We start from the raw sequence: 21379 nt of genomic DNA, 5'->3' as shown, positions 1-21379 counted from the left end.
TATGTCCAAGAAGTTTCAAGTCAGCTTTAACAGTAGCAACCTTCCTTTTCTCAGCTTATCTCATACTGAGACATTAGAAGTCACTTTTCCAAGGAGGTAGTGTGTATTTCCAGGGTACAGAGAAGTCAGCTAATTTTTTTATAGTATACTTACTGGCATTTCAGTAGAATAAATTTGCTGGATACAGTGATTTTCGAACATTCTAAAGTCAGCATTTCTTTTCTTCCTGCTTTTTTATTCTTCTGCTAGCAACATATTGCTGGGCGTTCTTGATAAATCACCTAGAGTAGTTCCCAACAATTCTGTCACTTTGGGAGGATTAATTTATCCTTGTTAACTGTTCAGCCACTCTGTTTGCATCTAGTGCTAGGTCACATAAGGTGAGATAGATTGGGTAATAAACCCACAAAAGTAACTAACTGTATTAAAAGTAGTTGGAATATAATTAGGCTCTTCCACCTTTTTTTCCCCCTCCAGAAAAATACTGATAGAGACTTCTAAGAAGCTGTACCATCCTAGAGGGGACATAAGTAACAACATTAACATGCCTGCTGTGGCATCTGTACCTAAGGAGCTCTATCTCTGTACTTCATTGAAAGATCTCAACAAGAAGACAGAAATAAAACCTGAAAAGACAAGTACAAAAAGGTATATATGTCATAATGGATTTTGAATTAATATTAAAAGTATTAGTGCTCTCAGAACAAATTTGGTTTGGATCTAACTTTCCTCAGTTATTTCTGTAGGATATAAAATCTTTGATAGTCATATCACATTGGATATGCTTTACTGCCTTCAGAAAGTCATCTGACATACTGGCAAAACGTGACTTGGACAGAGCATGATGCCCATGAAAATTTGTATACTTTGAGGAAAAGCTACATAAATGGAAATCCTTAAAATTAATAAAACCTTTAGCAAATGTGTGAATAGAAAATGCTTAGTCTTTAGCATTTTTTAGACAAAAATTTCATTTTGTCTTACTACGAATTAGTATTTCCTGGGGAGAAAAAAAAAATAATAAAACCTTTAGCAAATGTGTGAATCGAAAATGCTTAGTCTCTAGCATTTTTTAGACAATCAGAAATTTCATTTTGTCTTACTATGAATTAGTTTTTCCTGGGGAGAAAAAAATGTTGTTCTTAGGAGAAAGCAGTACTGTTTTCCATATCTCAGTATGCTATTTAATTATGAAGATTTCAAATGAGGCTAGTAAACAAACTAGCAAAGATAAACACTATTTGGAAGAACATGATTGTAATTCATATTTAGTGAAAGCCTTATATTAAGATGGTAAAATGAAATGCTTAATATATGGGCAGAGGCTGTAAACACTTAGAGTGGCATCTTGTAATGAAAAGGTGTTTGGGGACAAGTCAACAATCATGTGCTTTACTCTTCTTTGATTTCAGTTATGTGCAGAGTGCCCTTAAGATTTTCAAGGCAGCAGAGGAGAGCAGATTGGACCGAGATGAAGAAAAAGCTTACATCCTGTACATGAAATATGTGACTGTTTATAACTTTATTAAAAAGAGACCTGATTTTAAGCAGCAACAGGTATAAAAGCTTTCTCACTGACCTCTTCTGCACTGGTAAAAGTATGAGAGAATTACATGAATGCATATTCAAAGGATCGCAGTGGTATTAAGTAAACTGTTTCACTTATGATGCTGGTTTTGATCAGTCTGTTGTTAATTGTTTTTAGAGTTTGCTTTTAAGACATGAGGTATACAAATTGTCAGCTCTGTGAATATTTTTTTCATGGAAAGGTATTCCTGTCATCTTTCCCATTTGGATGTTTTTGGTGCCGTTGTCTTGCCTAGCCTTTATTTATTAGGGCCGTACAACAATTTTACTTAAAAACGTAGGTTTGAGAGGAAAATAGTTCAAACCAGCTCCTTTTGTTAGTATGAATACCATTATAATACCAATTCTCTGTACATTATTGTCTCCTGATGTGCACAGAAGTTGACATTATTACGCTGTGCAACTAACATGTGATTTGATGCTTGTAATTTTAGGATTATTTCCATTCAATTCTGGGACCTACAAATTTAAAAAAAGCTATTGAAGAAGCTGAAAGACTGTCAGACAGCCTTAAACTCAGGTATGTGACTGCAGTTGATAGACAAGACATTGTTCTTTATACCTGAAGCCTGTCCATGTGCAATTACAGGTTTTCATGCTATTTGGTAGTAAGCTATTGCACTTGAGTAGACCAGAGATACCTGAAACCCTCTAGAGCTTAAGGTGTTTATCCCTAAAAGTCTGTTACTAGAGATAATTTTTGTTGTCACACACTCTAATAACTTGTCACTGTCTATATTGTCTCCTAATTCCTGGTAACTATGATTATTTTATTGACTAATAAAAAGAAACCACAAGATCTAAACTATATATACACTAGACCTAAACTACACTAGAGATGATCAAGAGCAATTTCCTCCTTAACCTTCTAATCATAAGGTCACCAAAACCAAATAGGATATTATGAATGTTCCTAATTATCAGATATTTTAAATGTCCTCCTAGCGTGGATATAGTTCACACTAACAAGCCCCAGGTTTTGATTCTTTAGCTAACTGACACGTCTTCTCTGTGCCATGTGCAGCCATGGAATGCACAGTTTTGCCTGACTGTAACTGAGCTGATGCTAATGGGCTTTAGGGTACCTGATTTACAACCGTCAAGTTGTATCTTTGTGCCATAAGCCAGGAAATTGTGCTGGTAGGAAGTCAGCAGGTGTAGAGTCTATCTTTAGGTGATATTTACTGCAGTATGTCTTTGTTCCAGACGTATCTGCTTCTTGCATCCTCAGGGACTCTTTCTCAGCCTTTGAACTCTTTCTGCAGCTGGGCACATTGCCCTTCCCGTGTTGTGTCCCACCCTGCCCCTCCCAAGCATTCCTATAGCACTTCAAGGTGCTCAATCTATAAAGTTAGTTTTGGTGAACAGTAAGTGTGTCCTTACAGGTATATGAAGAGGGACTTTCCAAAGATGTCTCATATTACTGTGCATGAAACCATCTTGAGTTTTTCTTTGGTTTTTAGTTGAGTCTTAAAAATCAGCAGAGCTACGAATTCACTCTAAGAATAAACACTGATAGAATTAGAGAAACCCAGAGTTTAGGGACTTGGTATTTAGTAACTTAAGGCTTTTTATGAGAGGAACAAAGTTTTGAAGTTGACACAATAACTTTCAACTACCCTGTGCAAAATGTATAAATATTTAAAGGGATTAGAAATGAAACATGACTCCTGTGTAACTACAGAAGTGGTTTCAGGGAAATTTTTTGGATAATTTCTTCCCCAGGCAGTAGGCCAGCAAATAGTTTGAATGTTAATTATTAACTAAAATTGGAGCTGCTGAAACACTTGTATAGGAGCAGGAATACCTACATGAATGACCTGCTATGTGCTTCAGAGGTATAAATGGGAAATTGATGGGTAAATATTCCCTATTGACTGAATGAAACTAAAATCTGAAATATGTTTCAGTGTCATTAACTCCAAGAGAGAACAAAATGCTCTGTTGTAACTTAGGATGCCCTTGCCAAATCAAGAAGCCTGTTTAAAAAATAAAATTACACACTTGCTGCCTCTTTCCTGTTAGTGGCCAATTAGTGAAGTAGACTTGGAGGCAGAATTTGTTTTAATGATCTAGTTTATTAACACGATATGAAATATAGCTGTATTGTCATTGTTTTTTAACCTTGATTAGGCAACATCTGATTAAAATGAGCAATTGCTAACACAGTTCAGTGTTCATGTTTCACTGCTTGGTTCAGTCATCAAAACTGTAAGTTGAAAATGTTCTTGTTTTATGGATCACTGGTAACTCCTAAACTTCTCAGTTGTATTAGATACAAGCAAGTGCTATTTAACAGTGATGTGATTATACAAACCTGCAGTGGGTGACCTAAAAACTGTAGTTTGGAGGTCACTGGCTTACAGTATCATTACAATAGCAAGAGGCTGACAGATTAATTTTCAAATCTGAGGCTTTGTGAAAGGCACAGATGTATGCAAGACTGCCAGCACTCTCAAGTATATGTGATTGCTGCATTGGCTTCCCTGCAGGCCCAGTGTTTGAAACAAGCAGCAGGCACACAGGTGAGGATGTAATGGTATTATGGAGTCAGTTGACATTCTGAAGGTGACTGCTACCATATAAGTAGTTCTGATCTGGCTTCTTAGAAAAAGGAAATTTAGATAACTGAGCTAACTTACTTCTAACTGGCTCCATTGCAAAACAAAGTAAAATACCCAGGACGACTGTTCCAATGTATCAAAGTTTACCTGTAAGTCACCAGGATTTACCCTTTCATCTGGGAGATGAAAAGCATTTAGGGATACCACAGCTAAGCATGACCCAGGTTTAGAGGAAAGAAAAGCTTTACAAGCAGTGGCTATGAAATAGGACTCAAAACAGGATTTAAGAATAAGAAAACCAACCCAAGAGTGAGAGAAATAAGTGTTGCAGAGGTCACTGTGAATGTCAAGACAGTCAAGACACAGGATCTGTGACGATAGCAAAACTTTATTTCTAAATCTCCCCACCATCCCTACAGTGCTGCTTTGATAGTGTTTTACACACACTGTGTTAATTACCTATAGGTCAGTGATGTGGTAATGCTTAATTTATTGGTTAACAGTTGCTTATACCTGCCCTTACTAACTATCCCAAAACATTCTCTTTTTATAGACATCTTCTTCATTTGTCACAAGATGTTTACCTCGTTATTCTCACGGATGCAGGCTAAACATTCTCTTTTTAGAGTCCTTTCTCACAAGATGTTTGTACCTCATTATTCACAAGGATACAGGCTAAACATTCTCTTATTAGAGTCCTTTCTCACAAGATGTTTTTACCTCGTTGGTCTCACAGATACAGGCTTATCTCATCAAGGTCAATGCTGTTTTCATTCTTGAGGCCTTCAGTCTAGCTGTCAGCCTTCACAAATAAGATAATGCAGTCATGGAGGAAAATGGGGTTTCTTGGAATGCAAAAGCTGACAATACTGTAACTTTTTTAAAACTTCAAATACTTTAAAATTTCTTCCTGAAGACTTAATGATTCTGATGTTAATTATTCAAGGTTAGCCAGTAAGGCAGTATTGAACAAAAGGCTCTTTTTTTCCCCCCCCCAACAGATATGAGGAAGCTGAAGTTCGGAAAAAACTTGAAGAGAGAGATAGGCAAGAGCTGCAGAAAAAGCAGGAACCAAAAGATGATGGAAAGAGTTCAGCCAAAACCTCAGAAAGTGCTGTGGATTCCAAAGGAAAAAGCCAAAGGGTAACTGAAGATGAACTGATTCAGTCTAAATGTATAGTTTTAGTCTAGCATTTGGTCTCTACTAGTAGCTATTTCTAGTTCAGAATCATGTTGGGTTTTTGTTAAATTAGCTTATACTCTCTCTAACCCTTCTTTGACATTTCTTTGGAATTTGTTGAGTCCTATCAACCTCCAAGTCTTGCATAAGATAGACTGTGCTTTATTGAAAAGTCAAATTACATTTTTTACCAGAACTAGCTAGTGCAAGAAACCCAAGGTAACAGGGTAGTAAACTCAGGTTATGGATAACATGTCTCCATCTTAGGAGAGGGTGGACTTTTCAGCAGTAATGTGGAAACAAGCTTGTTTCTCCATAAATGATTCATGAATTTGATCTAGCATATGATGCTGTTCTAGGTTATATTGCCTTGTTAGCTGTTTTCTGTCTAGGCAGAGCAACAACCTTGGTATCTTTTTAGTACATTGGTCAACACATCTTCAGAATGAGCTTCCTTGTGCTAGTTTTATTCCTGTGGCTTAACAGCCTGACCAGTTGCCTTCCAGCTGTGTGGCAGTGTCTGTTGTCCACCTTGGTTCTGAGGATTACATATTAAACATTTTTTTTCCCCCCTTACAACACAGATTAATGGTGAGAGGAAGCATTCACCGGAAAGAAAGGATCAGTCTGAGAGTCTGAGTGGTAAGAGATACAATGTTCACACAGATGTGAGAAAGGTCTCTTATAACTCTGCACCGGTCACCTAAGCAACTGCAGTTCTTTTAAGGAGTTATTTCACAGAGTATTCTCATTAACTTCTAGTATCCTGCCTTTGAGTTACAGCAAATTAGTAATTAATTAAGCTCTGTGTTGCAGCTGTCATCACTTGTCATGAATTTAGAAAGCTGTAGTTAGGTTTTCAACATTTCATCAGCTAAAGTTCAACTAGTTCTAAAGTGATCAAGTTAGAAAGAAAAACATCTCTGAAATATGACAGTTTTCTCAGTTAGAGGAAATTTTTCCTTTCCCCTCACAACCTTCTGCTCTTTGTTCTTGTAATAAGTATGTGAAAATGTTCTTTAGAATTCTTAACTGAGAGGAACATCTGCAGTACATAGTTTACAAATGCTTGCTTATAACTTAATTTAAATGAGACCACAAAAAGTTAAGCTAGTTTATCACTGAAATGTTCAGTATTGTCTAGTTTAGCCGATCAGGTGCTAACCATTACAGTCATGAGAACAAAAGGTGCAATCTGTTTAGTCTATAAGGTCTCACCTTTTTGACTTTGTGGGACTTCTTAATTCTATTTCATCTGTTTGCAGTCTTGATTGCATCAGTCAGATGTGATCATAGCTATCTCCATTTCTAATTTAGCTTCTTACATCTAATTGCTTCTCCATTTCAAGGATCCATCACACCTGAGAAACTGTTTGCCATGATGTCAGACAAAAACATTGACTTGATTATAATGGATGCTCGAAGACTGAAGGATTACCAGGAATCCTGTATTCCAAGATCTATCAGTGTCCCAGAAGAAGCTATCAGGCCTGGGTATGAAATAATGTAAAATGATAGTGAAATACTTAATTTTATTTAAAACTATAAGCTTTTAAGGCTTTTAGTTCAGAGTCTCTGCTGTATGCCAGTGGGTTAGATGTGTCTGCACAGCTCTGTTCTTGCATGGACTGAATTCAAGACAAAGCATATTTATTTTATCCAAGAACATAGGTATATATTGACTGTATATTATTGGACAAAGTGTTACTTGTACATTTGTCTTTAAGCATGTTAAAACATTTCAGAATTACTGCTAACTGGATTGAAGATAGACTCCCAGAGGATTCTAGAGATGCATGGAAGAGGAGAGGACAATTTCATTATGTTATACTGCTAGACTGGTTTAGTTCTGCTGAAGACTTAAAGCTTGGAACAACTCTTCAGAGCCTGAAAGATGCGCTTTTTAAGGTTGGCAAGTTCCATGTTTTACATTAATTATCTCAATAATAAGAAGGTCTTAAAACAGCTGCATTTACAAAGTGTATGGAAGCCTTAATGACACTTCAGGCAAACCTCTTGGTTCAGTTTTCAAAGCCTGCTTATTTTGCTAGAAGAAAATACTTGTCTGAAGTTTCATGTTCCTGTGTTTGTGCTCTAGTAGAGGACAGTATCATTGGTTACATTGATGAACAGCAGAATGATTCAACTCCCCTCCTCAACAATATCAGCCTAAAGTTCTTAACTGACAAGAGTTACTTGGGAAAGTACTTAGTACTGTTTGCCAGAAACAGTCACCCTCTTTCCTATATCAGCAGGTGTAATTCTGTATCCATGGGAAGTGGCTGGCCCCTGCTCAGGCAGGGTAGCTGCTTTGCAATCCCATCAGCCAGGCTCTTCCTGCAATGGAGGGGCTTTGGTGAAGGAGGATCTAGAAATATTTTGAGCATGGTTAACTTTTCTGCATTATTGAATATAACTTAAATTTCAGCTTCATCAGTGCAAAGAGCTTAGAGACTCCACAGGAAGCAGATGCCAAACATTTTCAAGCCAAGCTCTGGCTATGGCTGTGTTCTCTCTTCTCTATAGAGGTGGCTCTTGTGAAAGACCACACATCTGTATTAGCTAAACATTCAAGACTGGGGTTCAGAGGTAGTTCAGGCAGTTGTCCCTGTTTATTGCTTTACAGAATATTCTCTGAGCCCTCTGTGCCTTGCTTATGTTCTAATACTGAGGACCTCAGGAGGAGAGCAGCCTGGAGCCTGAACTCTCAAGGGGTTTTCAGAAAGTTAATGTTATGCTTTCTAAAGCATTACTCACTCAGCAAGCTTATCAGATAAGAAGCTGAAGCAAATATAAGAAAAATGTTTTTCTGCATGGAGGATTGTTTCCTGAAGTAGTAATAAGTGGCTCTTTCTGTATTGGAAATATTCACACCCTATTGTAGGTAGAGCCAGAAACCTGTGTTGGGCATTCTTCCAACACAGAGAGGATCCCTGTTCCCCAAAGGGGTTTTGCAGCCTCTTTAATTCTTACTTAAAAATCTCAGAAATAACTTCTCAATGCAATGACTGGACATGGAAACTTCAACAACACTATTAAGCTGTAAAAGTTTTCTTTCTATTTTTAAATCAATTAATTTCAAACTCTTTTCTTCCATGCAGTGGGAAAGCAAAGCTATACTGCAGAATGAACCTTTAATTCTAGAAGGAGGTTATGAAAACTGGCTGCTTTGTTTTCCCCAATTTACAACAAATGCTAAAGTAACTCCACCCCAGCATGGCAGGAGTGAAGCAGTGACTGTTTCTTGTAAGTACAAAGGCCAACACCCCATCAAGTGTTTCTAATTCCTGATTGTATCTCATTCATTCAAACATGTTTGGGAAAGCCAAATTATTATTCTGGCCAAAAACTAAATTTTGGGTTGGAACATGGGGATTTCTTTTGCTTTTGCGTTTTTGTTTTAAGAGCTCTCTTATGCTTCCCTCCTCTCCCCCTTCCTGCAGTGGATTTTACATATCCCTCTCTGGAAGAGCCATCTGCTCCACCTGTTGCTGTTGTAAAGCCATCTCCATCAGAAGCAATTGCAAATGAAGAAATGGGAGATAATTTAGAAGAGAGGCTAAAATCACTTAACAGACCAAATGTACAGGATACTGCAGTTGCAAAATCTGACAGTTCGCTTATAGTTAATCCAGTATCAACAACAAGAAGTATCCCTGAGGTAAGCTGTGTTCCTTGTTTTCAGTCAGCATAGGTGTAATCTGTTAGAGACTCACCCCACACAGAATTCTAAATGCACAAACAAACATAGTGAATACATTTGTTTAAGGCTTGTACACATGAGTATTGATACAGAGACTATTGGTCTGTACAGCTGTGGTAACTCTGTGACTGAGTATGCTTAACAGAATTGCAGAGCTTTTCATGAATACTTTTGTATGAGCACGAGAGAAACTCAAGGTTAGCAATTGATCATTAATTCACAAAGTCCATAGGCAAACCTTTGCTACTCAAAACACATGGGATGAATTACAGAGAGAGCAGTTGGGCCATGGCTTACACATTGGCTGTTCCAAAGGTCTGCTTTCCAGCAACTGGATTTTCCTTCAGATAATAAAGCATTTAGGTAGTTTGTCACTCTTTGCCCAGCAGTGAAAGTATAGGGATTTGGTTCTTCTTTTCACGTGAATAAATCTTCCTAAAGACACTCTGTAGACTTCTCACACTAAAATTGTTTTCCTTATGAGGCAAGGGTAAGTTCACTAGTTCACTTTCACCCTGCCAGATACTACCTTTAGTATACATTTCAACTGAGAGACCCTAAACTGTAAAATTTAAAGACCTTATTTCTGTTCTTCCCTGAACCAGATGAGCTTTCATTTCTTCAGAACATTCTCTTCAGCATCAAAACCAACTTACTGTCCCAGCTCTAAGCATAAGCCCTTCTTAAATACCCCTTCCCATCAAGCAGATCTGCCTTAAGTCACATGATTGAGGGAATCAAGCCCAAATTAGGCTGCCTGATTGCCCTAAAATGGTCACCTTTGAAAGCCTGAAAATAATTGTGGAAATCATTGCTTAATGCTGTCCTTATGGTTCTGTAGGGCTTGGTGATTACCTGACCACTTGGAAGTTAAGTGAATACCTAATTTCACTAACAAGCAATGTGAATTACCAGATTTAATGAAACTTGTGGCAGAAGTCAACTCTGTATCGTCTTTATTCTCTTATCAATCTCACATAGACAAAGCTTAACCAACAGAGCAGTAACAGCTGTAGTGAATTGTACACTTTGTGTTCTCCATGTTACAGGTGGATCGTACTAAAAAGCCTTCACTAAAAATCCCTGAGGATAACAAACCAAAACCCTCAAGCACAGTCGGTGACAACCAGCCCGTTGAGAATGGTCGGGTGGTTCCAGACCGCTCCACAAAACCAGTACGGGACACAAGGAGTGTCCTAACAGAAGAAGAAAAGAGTCAGGTACATGCAGAAACTGCTGCTTTGCTAGAGAAAAACAGACGGGAAAGAGAACTCCGGGAGAGGCAACAAGAAGAACAGAAAGAGAGACTCAAGAGGGAAAAAGAAGAACAAGAACAAAGGGAAAAAGAAGAACAAGAACAAAGAGAAAAAGAACAGAAAGAAAAGGAACACAAAGAAAAGCTTCAGCAATCCAAAGAGGACAAAGAACAGAAGGAAAGGGATGAGCAAATAAAAAGAGAGCAGGAGGAGAAGGAACAGGAGCGAGTGCGCAGAGAAGTGACAGAAGCAAAAAAGCAAAATAAAAATGAAGCAGAAACCAGTGGTGCAAAAAGGATGGAGATTGACAAAATATCTATGGACGAAAGAGAAAAGGGAACTCGAACCCCAGAAATGCAGAGACGGGCACTGGGTGATGCATCTCCGACCTTTGTGACTGTTCCAGGCAAGGTTAGTGAAACAGAAAATCTTCATCAAATGTGGAGTAGTTATGCACTCAAACCAGCCTGAATAGACTAGTATCAATCTAGAAAAAAAATAGGTGATTGGATGTTTATTTAGACCATTTTTTACATAAAAATAGAGGAGAGAGTGAAAACCAAGACAAAGATTTCATTTTTCTAAGACAGCCTTGATTCTTGCTTGTAGGTGGACAGTGTGAAATACCCATAGGATATAAAACTTCCCACTGATAGAAGGCTAGAAGGGATGATGGTTCATGGGCTGCAACCCAAAACCAAGAGGCATGGTGGTATTTTATCTCTTGTACCTGCCCAGTCCTGTATATTACGTTAGGGACAAAATGATGTTGTCATTACAAACCCTTTAGTGCCCCCAGCTGCATAAATGCTGACAGGACAGGATTTTGTTGCCTGGCACAGAAAGTAAAACAACACTCTAATCTAGTATTTCTGTTGAAAACAGTCCAGTTCCAATTCCCTGGGTGGTGTGTCAGAGTTCCTTCTTTCCACATTCTTGAAAAAAGTTGCAAAACTTCTCAGAGTGTAGAAATCTGATCATGAAACAGGAGCCATTTGTGGAGCTGAGTTAACAGATGTCTTTAAAATCATTTCTCAAGAACATGCATTAGCCTATTTTTCTCAACTTTTTGCTATTGCAGTTGTTATTTGACCAAGCTCTGATGCTTGTTTAATCCAGTTGCACAAGGAAGCCAAAATAAATCTTCCTGGGCAACCTTTGCACAGTCATTCATGACTCTTTGACTGACAGAACCACTTCATGTAATCCCAAAATGACTGCCTGTGATAAAATAAATACGTTGGCTTCTCAGTTTGCCTTTTTCTTGGAGAGGCTTTGCCACAGTGAGAAGTAAAAGGGAAAAAAGTCTTACATTTGCATACAAATTGTAAACCCCAAAACCTCTAGGGGGGAAAGTAGTGTAGGTGGGACTTCTGTACTTCTTTTCTGAGCTCTTGAAACTGTATATAACATTCAGCTACAAAAACTATTCCAGCAAATTGCTTGTAGTTTAGACTAGGAAGAATAAAGATGATCTGTAGATACCTGCTTTAACCACTTTGTTGTGGTGTGTGCATTTAACAGCCAGACAAGAAAGTATAACTGCTTTATCAGCATTCTTCACTGACATGCCAGATGAAAACTGAAGCCTTCTCTCAAAATCTTTTACAGCAAACTGGGGTTAAAGGACAACCAGACAGTGGAGCTCAAAAGCCAGGACCCCTTAGAGAGGATTCTGAACAAGATCCTGAAAGACTTAAAGTAAATACAAATGTATTGTATGTAGCCAAAACAATCAAGCGCAGATGCTTTATGAGTATCATGTTAAATCCCACCTCATCTCAGTTTTTAAAGCCATCATCTCAAGAAAACATTGTCATGTTTACAGCTGTTTGTTTGCTTTGTTCATTTGTCATACTCACATGAAAAAATATTTGAAGCTTGATCTGTTTCTGGTGGCATTAACATGCACTCTACATGTTGTCCATCTCATGCTTACTCCTCCATGTGCTGCTTTGGAAGGGAGAACAGCTCATCCTTATGTGTTTAACAGAAGCAATATTTTCTAATTCTTTTTTAGGGAAGAAATTGAGTTTTGAGACTTTTGTGAGAGTGAATTATTATTTCTTTTTTTTCTGGAACCTGTCACAGAATGAGTTTTGTTTCGATTGGGTGATAGGAAATAGCAGTACTACATTGCTGTTACAATACATAGTATTTCCAGCTATAATCAAGGATTTCTCCTTGAACAGTTTTGCACTGAATCATGTAACTCCACAGGGAAGGTACAGGCAGCTTTGCTGCTCTGCATAGGCAGCTGTACATACCTCATGTTTCTGTTTGTTCATTAGTCCCAGCGGGAGCCATTACTGAGAGCGCGGAGTGAGGAAATGGGAAGGATAATCCCAGGGCTGCCTGCAGGTTGGGCAAAGGTAAATTCCTATTCTGATGTTACAGTTGAGTTGCCTTGTGCTGTTTCATACTGCATTTCAGTTGTGTGTTATTTCTAAATTAGATCTTGTTTGACTATTTTTTTGAGTCCCGTTCAGCTTCCACACAGTTACTTTCTGAATTTTAATATCATTTGTAATGAAACTATGACAGTTCATGTGCTGCTCCTGCTATTGAGCAGTTGCTGTTCAAGATGCATCTTGGTGAAAGTGGTGCCTTCCAGTAAATTTAACCCATGAAATGATGAGGCCATTCCCAACTGTTAACATCCCAATGTCTGAAAAACTCATGTGCTGTTCTTACAGTAATTTATAAGTAGGTAAGTAAGTTAATGATGGATTTTTACTTGGTTTTGAAACTATTTGTGTTTTTTTCCCCAAGTTTCTGGATCCAATCACTGGAACCTTTCGTTACTATCACTCGCCAACAAATACTGTTCATATGTATCCACCAGAAATGGCTCCTTCATCCACTCCTCCATCAACCCCTCCAACTCATAAACCCAAGCCACAGGTGGCTGTTGAACGAGAGAGAGAACACTCCAAGCTGAAGCGCTCCTACTCTTCCCCAGATATAACCCAAGCCATTCATGAGGAAGAGAAGAAAAGAATTCCTGTAACTCCTGCAGTCAATCGTGACAACAAGTATGTTTGATAAGCTGTATCACAGCTCATGCAGTATGATAGCACATGGGAATTTCTTTGTGTTTAACCACCTGATACTCATTGCTATTTTCTCAGTAGATTTGCAAAGATGCAAGAGTGATGGACTGAAATTTCATTGCTAAAAGCTCATGTATAGGGCAGTTACCTTTGGAGAGTCAATGTGATTGTTGTGTAGTAACATGAATTTCAGAGGTCACAGTCTGTGTAATTGGACAACAGTTGCTTTAAGTTGTGGTATTAGTGTTAACATACTAAGTATTTGTGAAATGCAAAGTTTTCAGATTTTAAACTGGATTAAATCAACACCTTTATCTGTAAATTGAATAAAGCAAACCCCCCACAAATCTCACAGCTGATGGATCCTAAAACTAATCATTATAAGCAACTCTATATGGATTTCTCACACTAGTGCTGGTTTTGAATACCTTAACTGATGGTATTTGGTGATACCTGGTGCCAGCACAGTTCAATCCCTAGTGGCATGGGGGAGGTGAGGTGTCTGTTAGTTTATGTGCACAGCCTTGTCAAGTCTGAGACTTCTAAACAATAATTTCTTCCTGACAGACCCATCTGTTACACTAAAGCAGAAATTTCAAGACTTTCTGCATCACAGATTCGGAATCTTAATCCCGTGTTTGGGGGATCGGGACCAGCTCTGACAGGACTTCGGAACCTGGGGAACACTTGCTACATGAATTCCATATTACAGTGTCTGTGCAATGCTCCTCACCTGGCTGACTATTTTAACAGAAACTTGTATCAAGATGACATAAACAGGTAACAATCTCTTATTCTCGTCCTTTAGATATAGTCAAAGGGAAAAAAAAAATGTGCCTTTATACTTGCTAATTCAAAAATAATCAATTAGTGGGGCTAAGTGGGGATTGGTTGGTTTTTTGAGTAGGACACAAATGATAACTTTTAGAAGTCTTGAATTTTCAAAATTCATGTGTCACTAAATTGGTTTTACTGGACAGTTTTAATTAAATCATGGCCACCTCATTCATAAACTCAAGTGTACCTAGATACAAAACAAGCTGAAAAGACCTGTACCTTCCATGGTGAATGGACCAAATTGCAGTGCCAGAGTAGGCAAAAATTATAACTCAGCCTAACAGCCAGTTTTTCTTGGTCTAAATAAATGATTTTGAAATTGGGTAATGAATTAAAACCAATAATATTAAAAGCCAGTTATTTGAAGGCCTCACTATTTTTTTTTCATCTTTAATTTTCTAGGTCAAATTACCTGGGGCATAAAGGTGAAGTGGCTGAAGAGTTTGGTGTAATAATGAAAGCTTTGTGGACAGGACAGTATAAATATATCAGTCCAAAAGATTTCAAAATTACAATTGGGAAGATTAATGACCAATTTGCAGGATATAGCCAGCAGGACTCCCAAGAATTGCTTCTCTTTCTAATGGATGGCTTGCATGAAGACCTAAATAAAGTAAGCAATACAACAAATTGTATGTCAGTCATATGATCAAGAGAAATAAATTTTTAAGAGATCTTATTTCATAAGAAGATTGTGTTCCTGCAGCCTTGTAAAGAAAGAACTGTGAGTATTCAGAATTAAAATAGGAAGTGAGTATGAAGCAATGTAAAGTACTGAAGGAGTCGTGGAAGAGTCATAGAATTTAGGGGTTGGAATGGACCTTACAGATCATCTAGTCCATGGGCAGGGACACCTCCTCACTAGAGCAGGTTGCTCAAGGTCTCATCCAGCCTGGCCTTGAACACTGCCAGGGTCAGGGCAGCCACAGCCTCCCTCCCTGGGCAACCTGTGCCAGTGTCCTAACACCCTTACAGTAAAAATACTTTTTTCTCACATCCAACCTAGACTTTGCCTCCTTCAGTTTGAACCCATTACCCCTTGTCCTATCATTGCAGTTCCTAATAAAGAGTCCCTCTCCAGCTCCTTGTAGGCCCTTGAGATACTGAAGCCTAACTAGATGAGAACTGGATGGCTACACTGACATGTTTAAATATTCTTGCCAAGTATATTTGCCTATAGCTGAGACTTCTGATTTCTATATATGTTAATATATTGCTATGGTATTTAAACTTCTGTTATCCAGGCTGACAACAGGAAAAGACACAAGGAAGAAAACAATGATCACCTTGATGACTTCAGAGCAGCAGAACTAGCCTGGCACAAACACAAGCAGCTCAATGAATCCATCATTGTGGCACTCTTTCAAGGCCAGTTCAAGTCCACAGTGCAGTGTCTAACGTGTCACAAGAAGTCCCGAACCTTTGAGGCTTTCATGTATTTGTCATTACCACTTGCATCCTCTAGCAAATGTACCCTGCAGGTATGGCAGAGCTGGGGAGAAACAGCTCTTGATGGAACAACATTTATCTCTGACCTCATTAGATGTTGCTTCTACTCACCCTCCTGTTGAAGCTTGTTCAGTATTCCAGCTTAATTTGCACTAACCTGAAACATGAACAGAATCCTCATTATTTTTAAGACTTCTAAAGTTTAAAAGTTTTAAAATAGAGGCAAGATGGAAATAATGAAGCTGCAGTAACAAAGATACTGTATTTGCTTCTGTAGATTATAGTCTAAACATTGTCAGTATATTTTAAAGGTCTAATTAATATATGCAGCAAAATTTGCTTCCACACCTAGATTTAACTCACCTTTCCTCATTTTTGTGAAATGTAGGACACAGCTCAACGATGCACATTACCAAACAAACAGGAAACAAAGATTTTTGCTATGCTTTCATAAACACCTGCCATTCACAAGCTGTGTTTGTGTTTTGTTTTAGGAATGCCTTAGATTGTTCTCCAAAGAGGAGAAGCTCACTGATAACAATAGGTTTTACTGTAGCCATTGCAAAACTCGAAGGGATTCTTTGAAAAAAATAGAAATTTGGAAATTGCCACCTGTTCTTCTTGTGCACTTGAAACGGTAAGGAACGGATTGGTGAAAATTAATTAGGATGAAGGGATGAGGCTTTGATGGAGATGGATTGTTCCAGGGTAGTAGATCTGGATATGTATTTCCAGTTGTAATGTTGGAAGAATTGTATTTTCTTCTGGTGCTTCTTCTGTAAGGCTGTAGCTCTTTTACAAGTAACCTCTTTTTATTTGTGCTAAGAAACACATGGGCAAGCATTAACAAAATTGGGGTCTTTAGTTGAGATCACATCTTGGTTGAAAACAAGGAAAACCAACATATGCTTAATGTTCTTACAGAGCTTGTGAACAGCCTGTAACTTTATGATGCTTTTTCATTCTCTAGGTTTTCCTATGATGGAAGATGGAAACAAAAGCTTCAAACTTCTGTAGATTTTCCATTGGAAACTCTTGACCTTTCGCAGTATGTTATTGGTCCAAAGAATACCTTGAAGAGATACAATCTATTCTCAGTATCAGTAAGTAACTGTGTCACATTTCAAAGTTCAGCTGGTCTTTGTGTCAGGACTTGGGGTAGCCTGTGCCCTTCATCCATGTTTCCAGGCTGCCTACCTAGTTGTGTTCTAAAAAGAAATGATTGGTATTTAGTAGAACTCTCCTGTTTGAGATGCTTTCCCTGAGCAGGGAAGCAGTGGCAGCTTTGAGGCTATTAATTGTTTCCTTACGTTGACAGAACCATTATGGAGGGCTGGATGGGGGGCACTACACAGCCTACTGCAAAAATGCTTCGAAGCAGCGCTGGTTTAAGTTTGATGACCACGAAGTGTCTGAGATCTCAGCGTCGTCGGTGAAGTCCTCAGCTGCATATATCCTCTTTTATACTTCTTACGAACAGCGCGCGGTGGATATAGCCACGTAAAGTAGTGTGGGATAAGCAACCTGGGTTTCTTTCTGTAAGAGCAAAGTAGGTATGGAATGCATAGAAATATGCAAAACTCTGAGAGGCAGAGTGGCCTTGGGATGTGGGGATGGCTGCAGTAGTGTATCTGCAAGCAGACTCCTCTGGTCTGTACTAGTGCTTAACAATCAGAAGACTGGTGAGTAATGCTTGTGGTGATCCTGCCATCTGTGAAACCATTTACAAGCATACCTGCATTACCATTTACTTAAAAAAAACCCCAACTATATTTTTAGTCTGCTCCAAAATTAAATTCTAGCTTAGCCATCTGAAGTCTATTAACAAGTAGTTTAAAATGTCTTAAAATCCCAAGGCATATCTTGGTTTATTTTTTTTTTTCTTTCACTGTTAATGGCCTTTTCACATTTCTAACCTTAAGCTTGATTCTACTGTGAATACTCTAGAATGATGTAAACAGTTAGGAATGTAAGTGTACATATTGATTGCATACTTGCACATCAGAATTATGTATATAATAAAATGTTGTCCTTTTTGTGAGACTCTACAACTCAGAGGATTGCGTTTATTTGCCAGCTCTAAGTAACTGCAACACTACTTAATAAAAAAGCAGAGCTGTATTATTTTCTCTGTTAGCTTTTGTCAATATTTGTGCACTTCAGAGTTATTCTAAACAAACAAGATTTTCCTTTTTAATTTTTTAATATAAATTTTCATGTACACATGCATTAAAAACCTTAATGAAGAAATGATTTAAAAATATATCCAGTTAAATGTATGTTTGGGTTTGGTGTTTTCATTCTCAGCTTGTGGTGTAAGTCTCAGTCATATTCACAGAATTTAAAGGTTCTCCAGAGGGGAAAAAAACCATACTGCTTTGCATAGAATCGATTAGTTTAGAAACTATTTTAGTTTAGTATCTTTTGTATTTGTTTTGTATTGCTTTGCATTTGGGGTAGGTTGGTTTTCAAAAACCTTACATCACACACTGTCAGCTTTTATATCACATATTTGTGTCTTGCTGATGAAATTAAGAGCAGGATTGATTGTTTTCCAGAAGTTCACAAGCTGCAAATGAGTTTGCAGTGTTAGAGGAACAAAAGTGACATTACTGGAATAATGCCTTTTTCTTTCTTATTACTGATGGTCCCTTGATCCCCTGCTCTGTTCTGAAACACACACCCTCTGTGCTCTGGTCATAACCTACTGTCAGTTCCTGAAAGGCAGTTTAAACCAGCCTGATATACTTAACCAGCAGAAAAGCAGGAGTTTTCAGGTAAGTGCATCTGTATGCTCAGCATCTGTGTTCTTTGGAGGGATGTCATGGAAAACAACCATCAGACCTTGCAGAAATGGAGCAGACACACAGCTCGGAGGCTGTAACTGGTCTCTCCAGGCATTACTTCCTGAAAGATCACAACAGATGATCAGGGAAACAAATGCTCCAGTTTATTGATGAAACAGAATTTTGCTGCTGCTGCTGCTGAATTCTGGTTGGTGCCCTGCTGACTGTTGGTTTCCCAAGAGCTGGTAGATTCTCAGTGGCCTTGACAAGTGTAGAAGAGGAGGTAAGCTGTGTCAGTCTGTACTGAGGAATCTGGGATCCTGGTGACTTCTGTATCATCAAAGCGGTGCCAGTGGTCTGAGTGTTTGCACAGTGCTGTGTAGTGGCCATAGTCCAGACGCCCAGCATGATTCTGTACCAACACAGATTGTTAAAACTGCAGTCTCCTCTCTCCTTACAGGCAGAGCTAGGAATTGGCAATCATCTTTTCTTTGCACTTGGACAAGAGGGGAGAGTTCTAGCCCCCTTTGGCCTATAGCAAGTAGTATTAATTCAAATAAATGCTTTAAAACAGAGCAAAGGGATTATGATAGTTTCTCTGTTTTGCAGTATTACATTTGCAACCCAGCTATTAGCCCTGATACAGGTCACTCTAAGAGGGCCCCATTTGCTGTGAGCAATGGGAAAAAGAGACCATTTGGTCCTTATTTATAAACAGGATCCATGCAGGATCAGCTTGTGATTTTAGTTTAGCTGAGGAATGCTTTAAAACAGAGCAAAGGGATTATGATAGTTTCTCTGTTTTGCAGTATTACATTTGCAACCCAGCTATTAGCCCTGATACAGGTCACTCTAAGAGGGCCCCATTTGCTGTGAGCAATGGGAAAAAGAGACCATTTGGTCCTTATTTATAAACAGGATCCATGCAGGATCAGCTTGTGATTTTAGTTTAGCTGAGGAGGCTCCAACCATATGTGCCAGTGAATGCCAAAAGTGGGATGTTGGGGGGAGAAGGAGAAATGACAACTTCTCTCTTCGTGGTGACACACAGTTACTGGATTATGTCAATGGCAGGCAAAACCAAAAAGGTGTACAAAAGTAAAACCCATTCAAAAGAAGACCAAATCATTATACATGAAGTCCGTGCTAACATAGGCTTCATCTGCTCCATGAGCCAGGGCATTCCAGATAAAAGCAGGAAAGGCAAACCTTACCACTACAGCACGCAAGCTGTACTGTGCGTTGCTGGAGGAAGACATGTTGCTGTACGGAGAGAGATCCAGATTGCTGAGTGGATAGCAGACAGTGGTTGAGAGTTTTTTTCTGCCCCAGTCTTGCCAGGCAAACCTTAAAGGAAATTTTGAGCAATTTTAGATCCCTCAAGTTCTTTTTGCGTTGTGGTGGATTGCTTAACTGACTTTCTAGGGGAAGGAAAAACCAAGACCCAACTACCCAGCACTTAGAAAGATCTGTGTTAATGTTGAGTATGGCAGTAAACTGACAGAAAATGCACCAAACCTGCAAGAGATGTCTGGCAAGAAAAGCAAAGCTCTTGCTTCCTGGTCCTTTGGTCAGAGACAAAACTCAAAGTTTTGCATGGCTCTATGTCCTGTAGATTTTGGACTGCACTGCCATTGTCAGGTGTTCTCTCCTGCCAGGCTCCATCCCCATTCCCTCTGTAACTTTCAGTACCACACTGTACTTGTAACCATTTCTAATATGGCTAAGGGCTGCAGCTAGGGACCCAAAAGTCCCTTTGAGCATGTTGAGAAAAGCAGATGCTGAGTGGAAAATTAAAAACTTTAGAAAACATAGTTCTGGGAAGACAAGTCATGCCAGAGTAATTTTCTCTACAGGTGAAAGGTTGTCAAGAAAAAAATTCTTCAGAATAAATACAGCATCTGGCCACATGTGGCTAGCAAAGGAGCTCTTACACTGATGCACCCCTCTGTTCAGCAGAGCCTGTTGTTTAGACAAAACCAGAGTGTCTCAGCTGCAGTGATAACAAGCAGTGTCAGTCCTGCACCCAGAACCCAAGTCAGCAGCTCTCCCCCTTGCCACAGGAACTGTGATTTACAGGGATGTCTGGTTGAGCCACTGCACTAATCTGTAGTCAGTCACTCTGAAGTTTTAATTCCCTTTGAAGAACAGATCCCAAATGTAGTGAAATTTGGTGGGCTGCAGTGCACAGTAAGACAAAACACACCTCTTGAGTTTTCAGGAATGCAACTTGCATGTTCGGACAGCTGTGTATCTCTTAACACCCTTTAGCTTTCAGGTATCAAAAGTACTAAAAACACTCATTTGCAGTGATTATTTTTTTCTTTTATGCAAATGCAAGTGACTGTCCTTTGTGTCTCACAGTTCCCAGAAACTGGCCATGTCCTACCCCATCCTCTACCCCATGTACCTCTTTAGGTGGAAAATAATGATCTCTGGTGTTGTGGTTACGATGGCCTTTACTGTAGCATCTTGGTTTGTTCCACACCAGCTACAGTAGATTTGGTTGTTCTGAGTCAGTGTGTCTTGCCTAAAGAAGCATTTGAGACAGTCCTGTCCCAGGGAAAAAAAACCTAAGAATCACTTGATCAAACACATCTCTGTCAGCCCCTGAGAATCCTCAGTAAGAGATTAATTTGCTGTACTTCAGAGCTCTCTTCCTAACTGATGTAAGGCTGACATTACAAACACACTTGGAAGACGAAGCAGCCAATATTGGCTTCCTTTCTCACCCCAGCTGAGGAAATACGTGGCTGAGTGAAAGAAACCTTCATGGTTGCTACTGAAGGGTCTTAATATCCTTCATCCCCAGCAACTCACAAGCATTGCTCCCATAACCTTAGCAGCCTCTGCAGTCCTGAGACCAGTAAAGAAACCCCTCCTTGTCTAAGGACCAGATCCAAGACAAGACTACCCATTAGCACCCAGGAAACCAAAGCATCTAAAAACCTGCATTTTTTTCAG

The 21379-nt window shown here is 38.9% G+C and overlaps 2 protein-coding genes across 3 annotated transcripts in view; one reads left to right on the top strand and one right to left on the bottom strand.

The window, feature by feature from the left end:
* Positions 1-473: 473 nt before the first annotated feature.
* Positions 474-17941, top strand: USP8 (ubiquitin specific peptidase 8). 2 transcript variants are annotated; one of them, XM_009084566.1, is made up of 19 exons: positions 474-648; positions 1413-1557; positions 2022-2107; positions 5153-5294; positions 5916-5973; positions 6681-6825; positions 7077-7239; positions 8433-8577; positions 8775-8992; positions 10084-10701; positions 11902-11991; positions 12582-12662; positions 13063-13325; positions 13911-14123; positions 14583-14793; positions 15425-15661; positions 16124-16266; positions 16600-16732; positions 16948-17941. In XM_009084566.1, the coding sequence occupies exons 1-19, from the start codon at positions 545-547 to the stop codon at positions 17131-17133; spliced, it is 3381 nt and encodes a 1126-aa protein (XP_009082814.1). In that variant the 5' UTR covers positions 474-544; the 3' UTR covers positions 17134-17941. The 2 variants fall into 2 exon arrangements, with proteins under 2 accessions (XP_009082814.1, XP_009082821.1); XM_009084573.1 differs by lacking the exon at positions 11902-11991 and having other exon boundaries at positions 545-648; positions 5916-5934; positions 6657-6825.
* A 727-nt stretch (positions 17942-18668) lies between these two features.
* The window catches only part of LOC103811595 (putative ubiquitin carboxyl-terminal hydrolase 50), a 4559-nt gene continuing 1848 nt past the window's right edge, over positions 18669-21379 (bottom strand). The window contains exons 5-7 of the mRNA XM_009084584.1: positions 20826-20968; positions 19630-19762; positions 18669-18827 (exon numbers count right to left, since the gene is read on the bottom strand). Coding sequence (XP_009082832.1) covers positions 18669-18827; positions 19630-19762; positions 20826-20968 — 435 coding nt within the window. The remainder of the gene's footprint in view (positions 18828-19629; positions 19763-20825; positions 20969-21379) is intronic.

Source organism: Acanthisitta chloris, unplaced genomic scaffold (genome assembly GCF_000695815.1).
Source record: "Acanthisitta chloris isolate BGI_N310 unplaced genomic scaffold, ASM69581v1 scaffold26370, whole genome shotgun sequence".
NCBI classification, from domain to species: Eukaryota; Metazoa; Chordata; class Aves; order Passeriformes; family Acanthisittidae; genus Acanthisitta; species Acanthisitta chloris.
This window is presented reverse-complemented; position numbering and strand designations above follow the sequence as displayed.

Coding starts and splice junctions, on each gene's coding strand:
- USP8 (XM_009084566.1), top strand. CDS start 545: ATGCCTGCTGTGGCATCTGTACCTAAGGAGCTCTATCTCTGTACTTCA. Junction 649..1,412: donor GAAAAGACAAGTACAAAAAG/GTATATATGTCA, acceptor CTTTGATTTCAG/TTATGTGCAGAGTGCCCTTA. Junction 5,974..6,680: donor TCAGTCTGAGAGTCTGAGTG/GTAAGAGATACA, acceptor CTCCATTTCAAG/GATCCATCACACCTGAGAAA.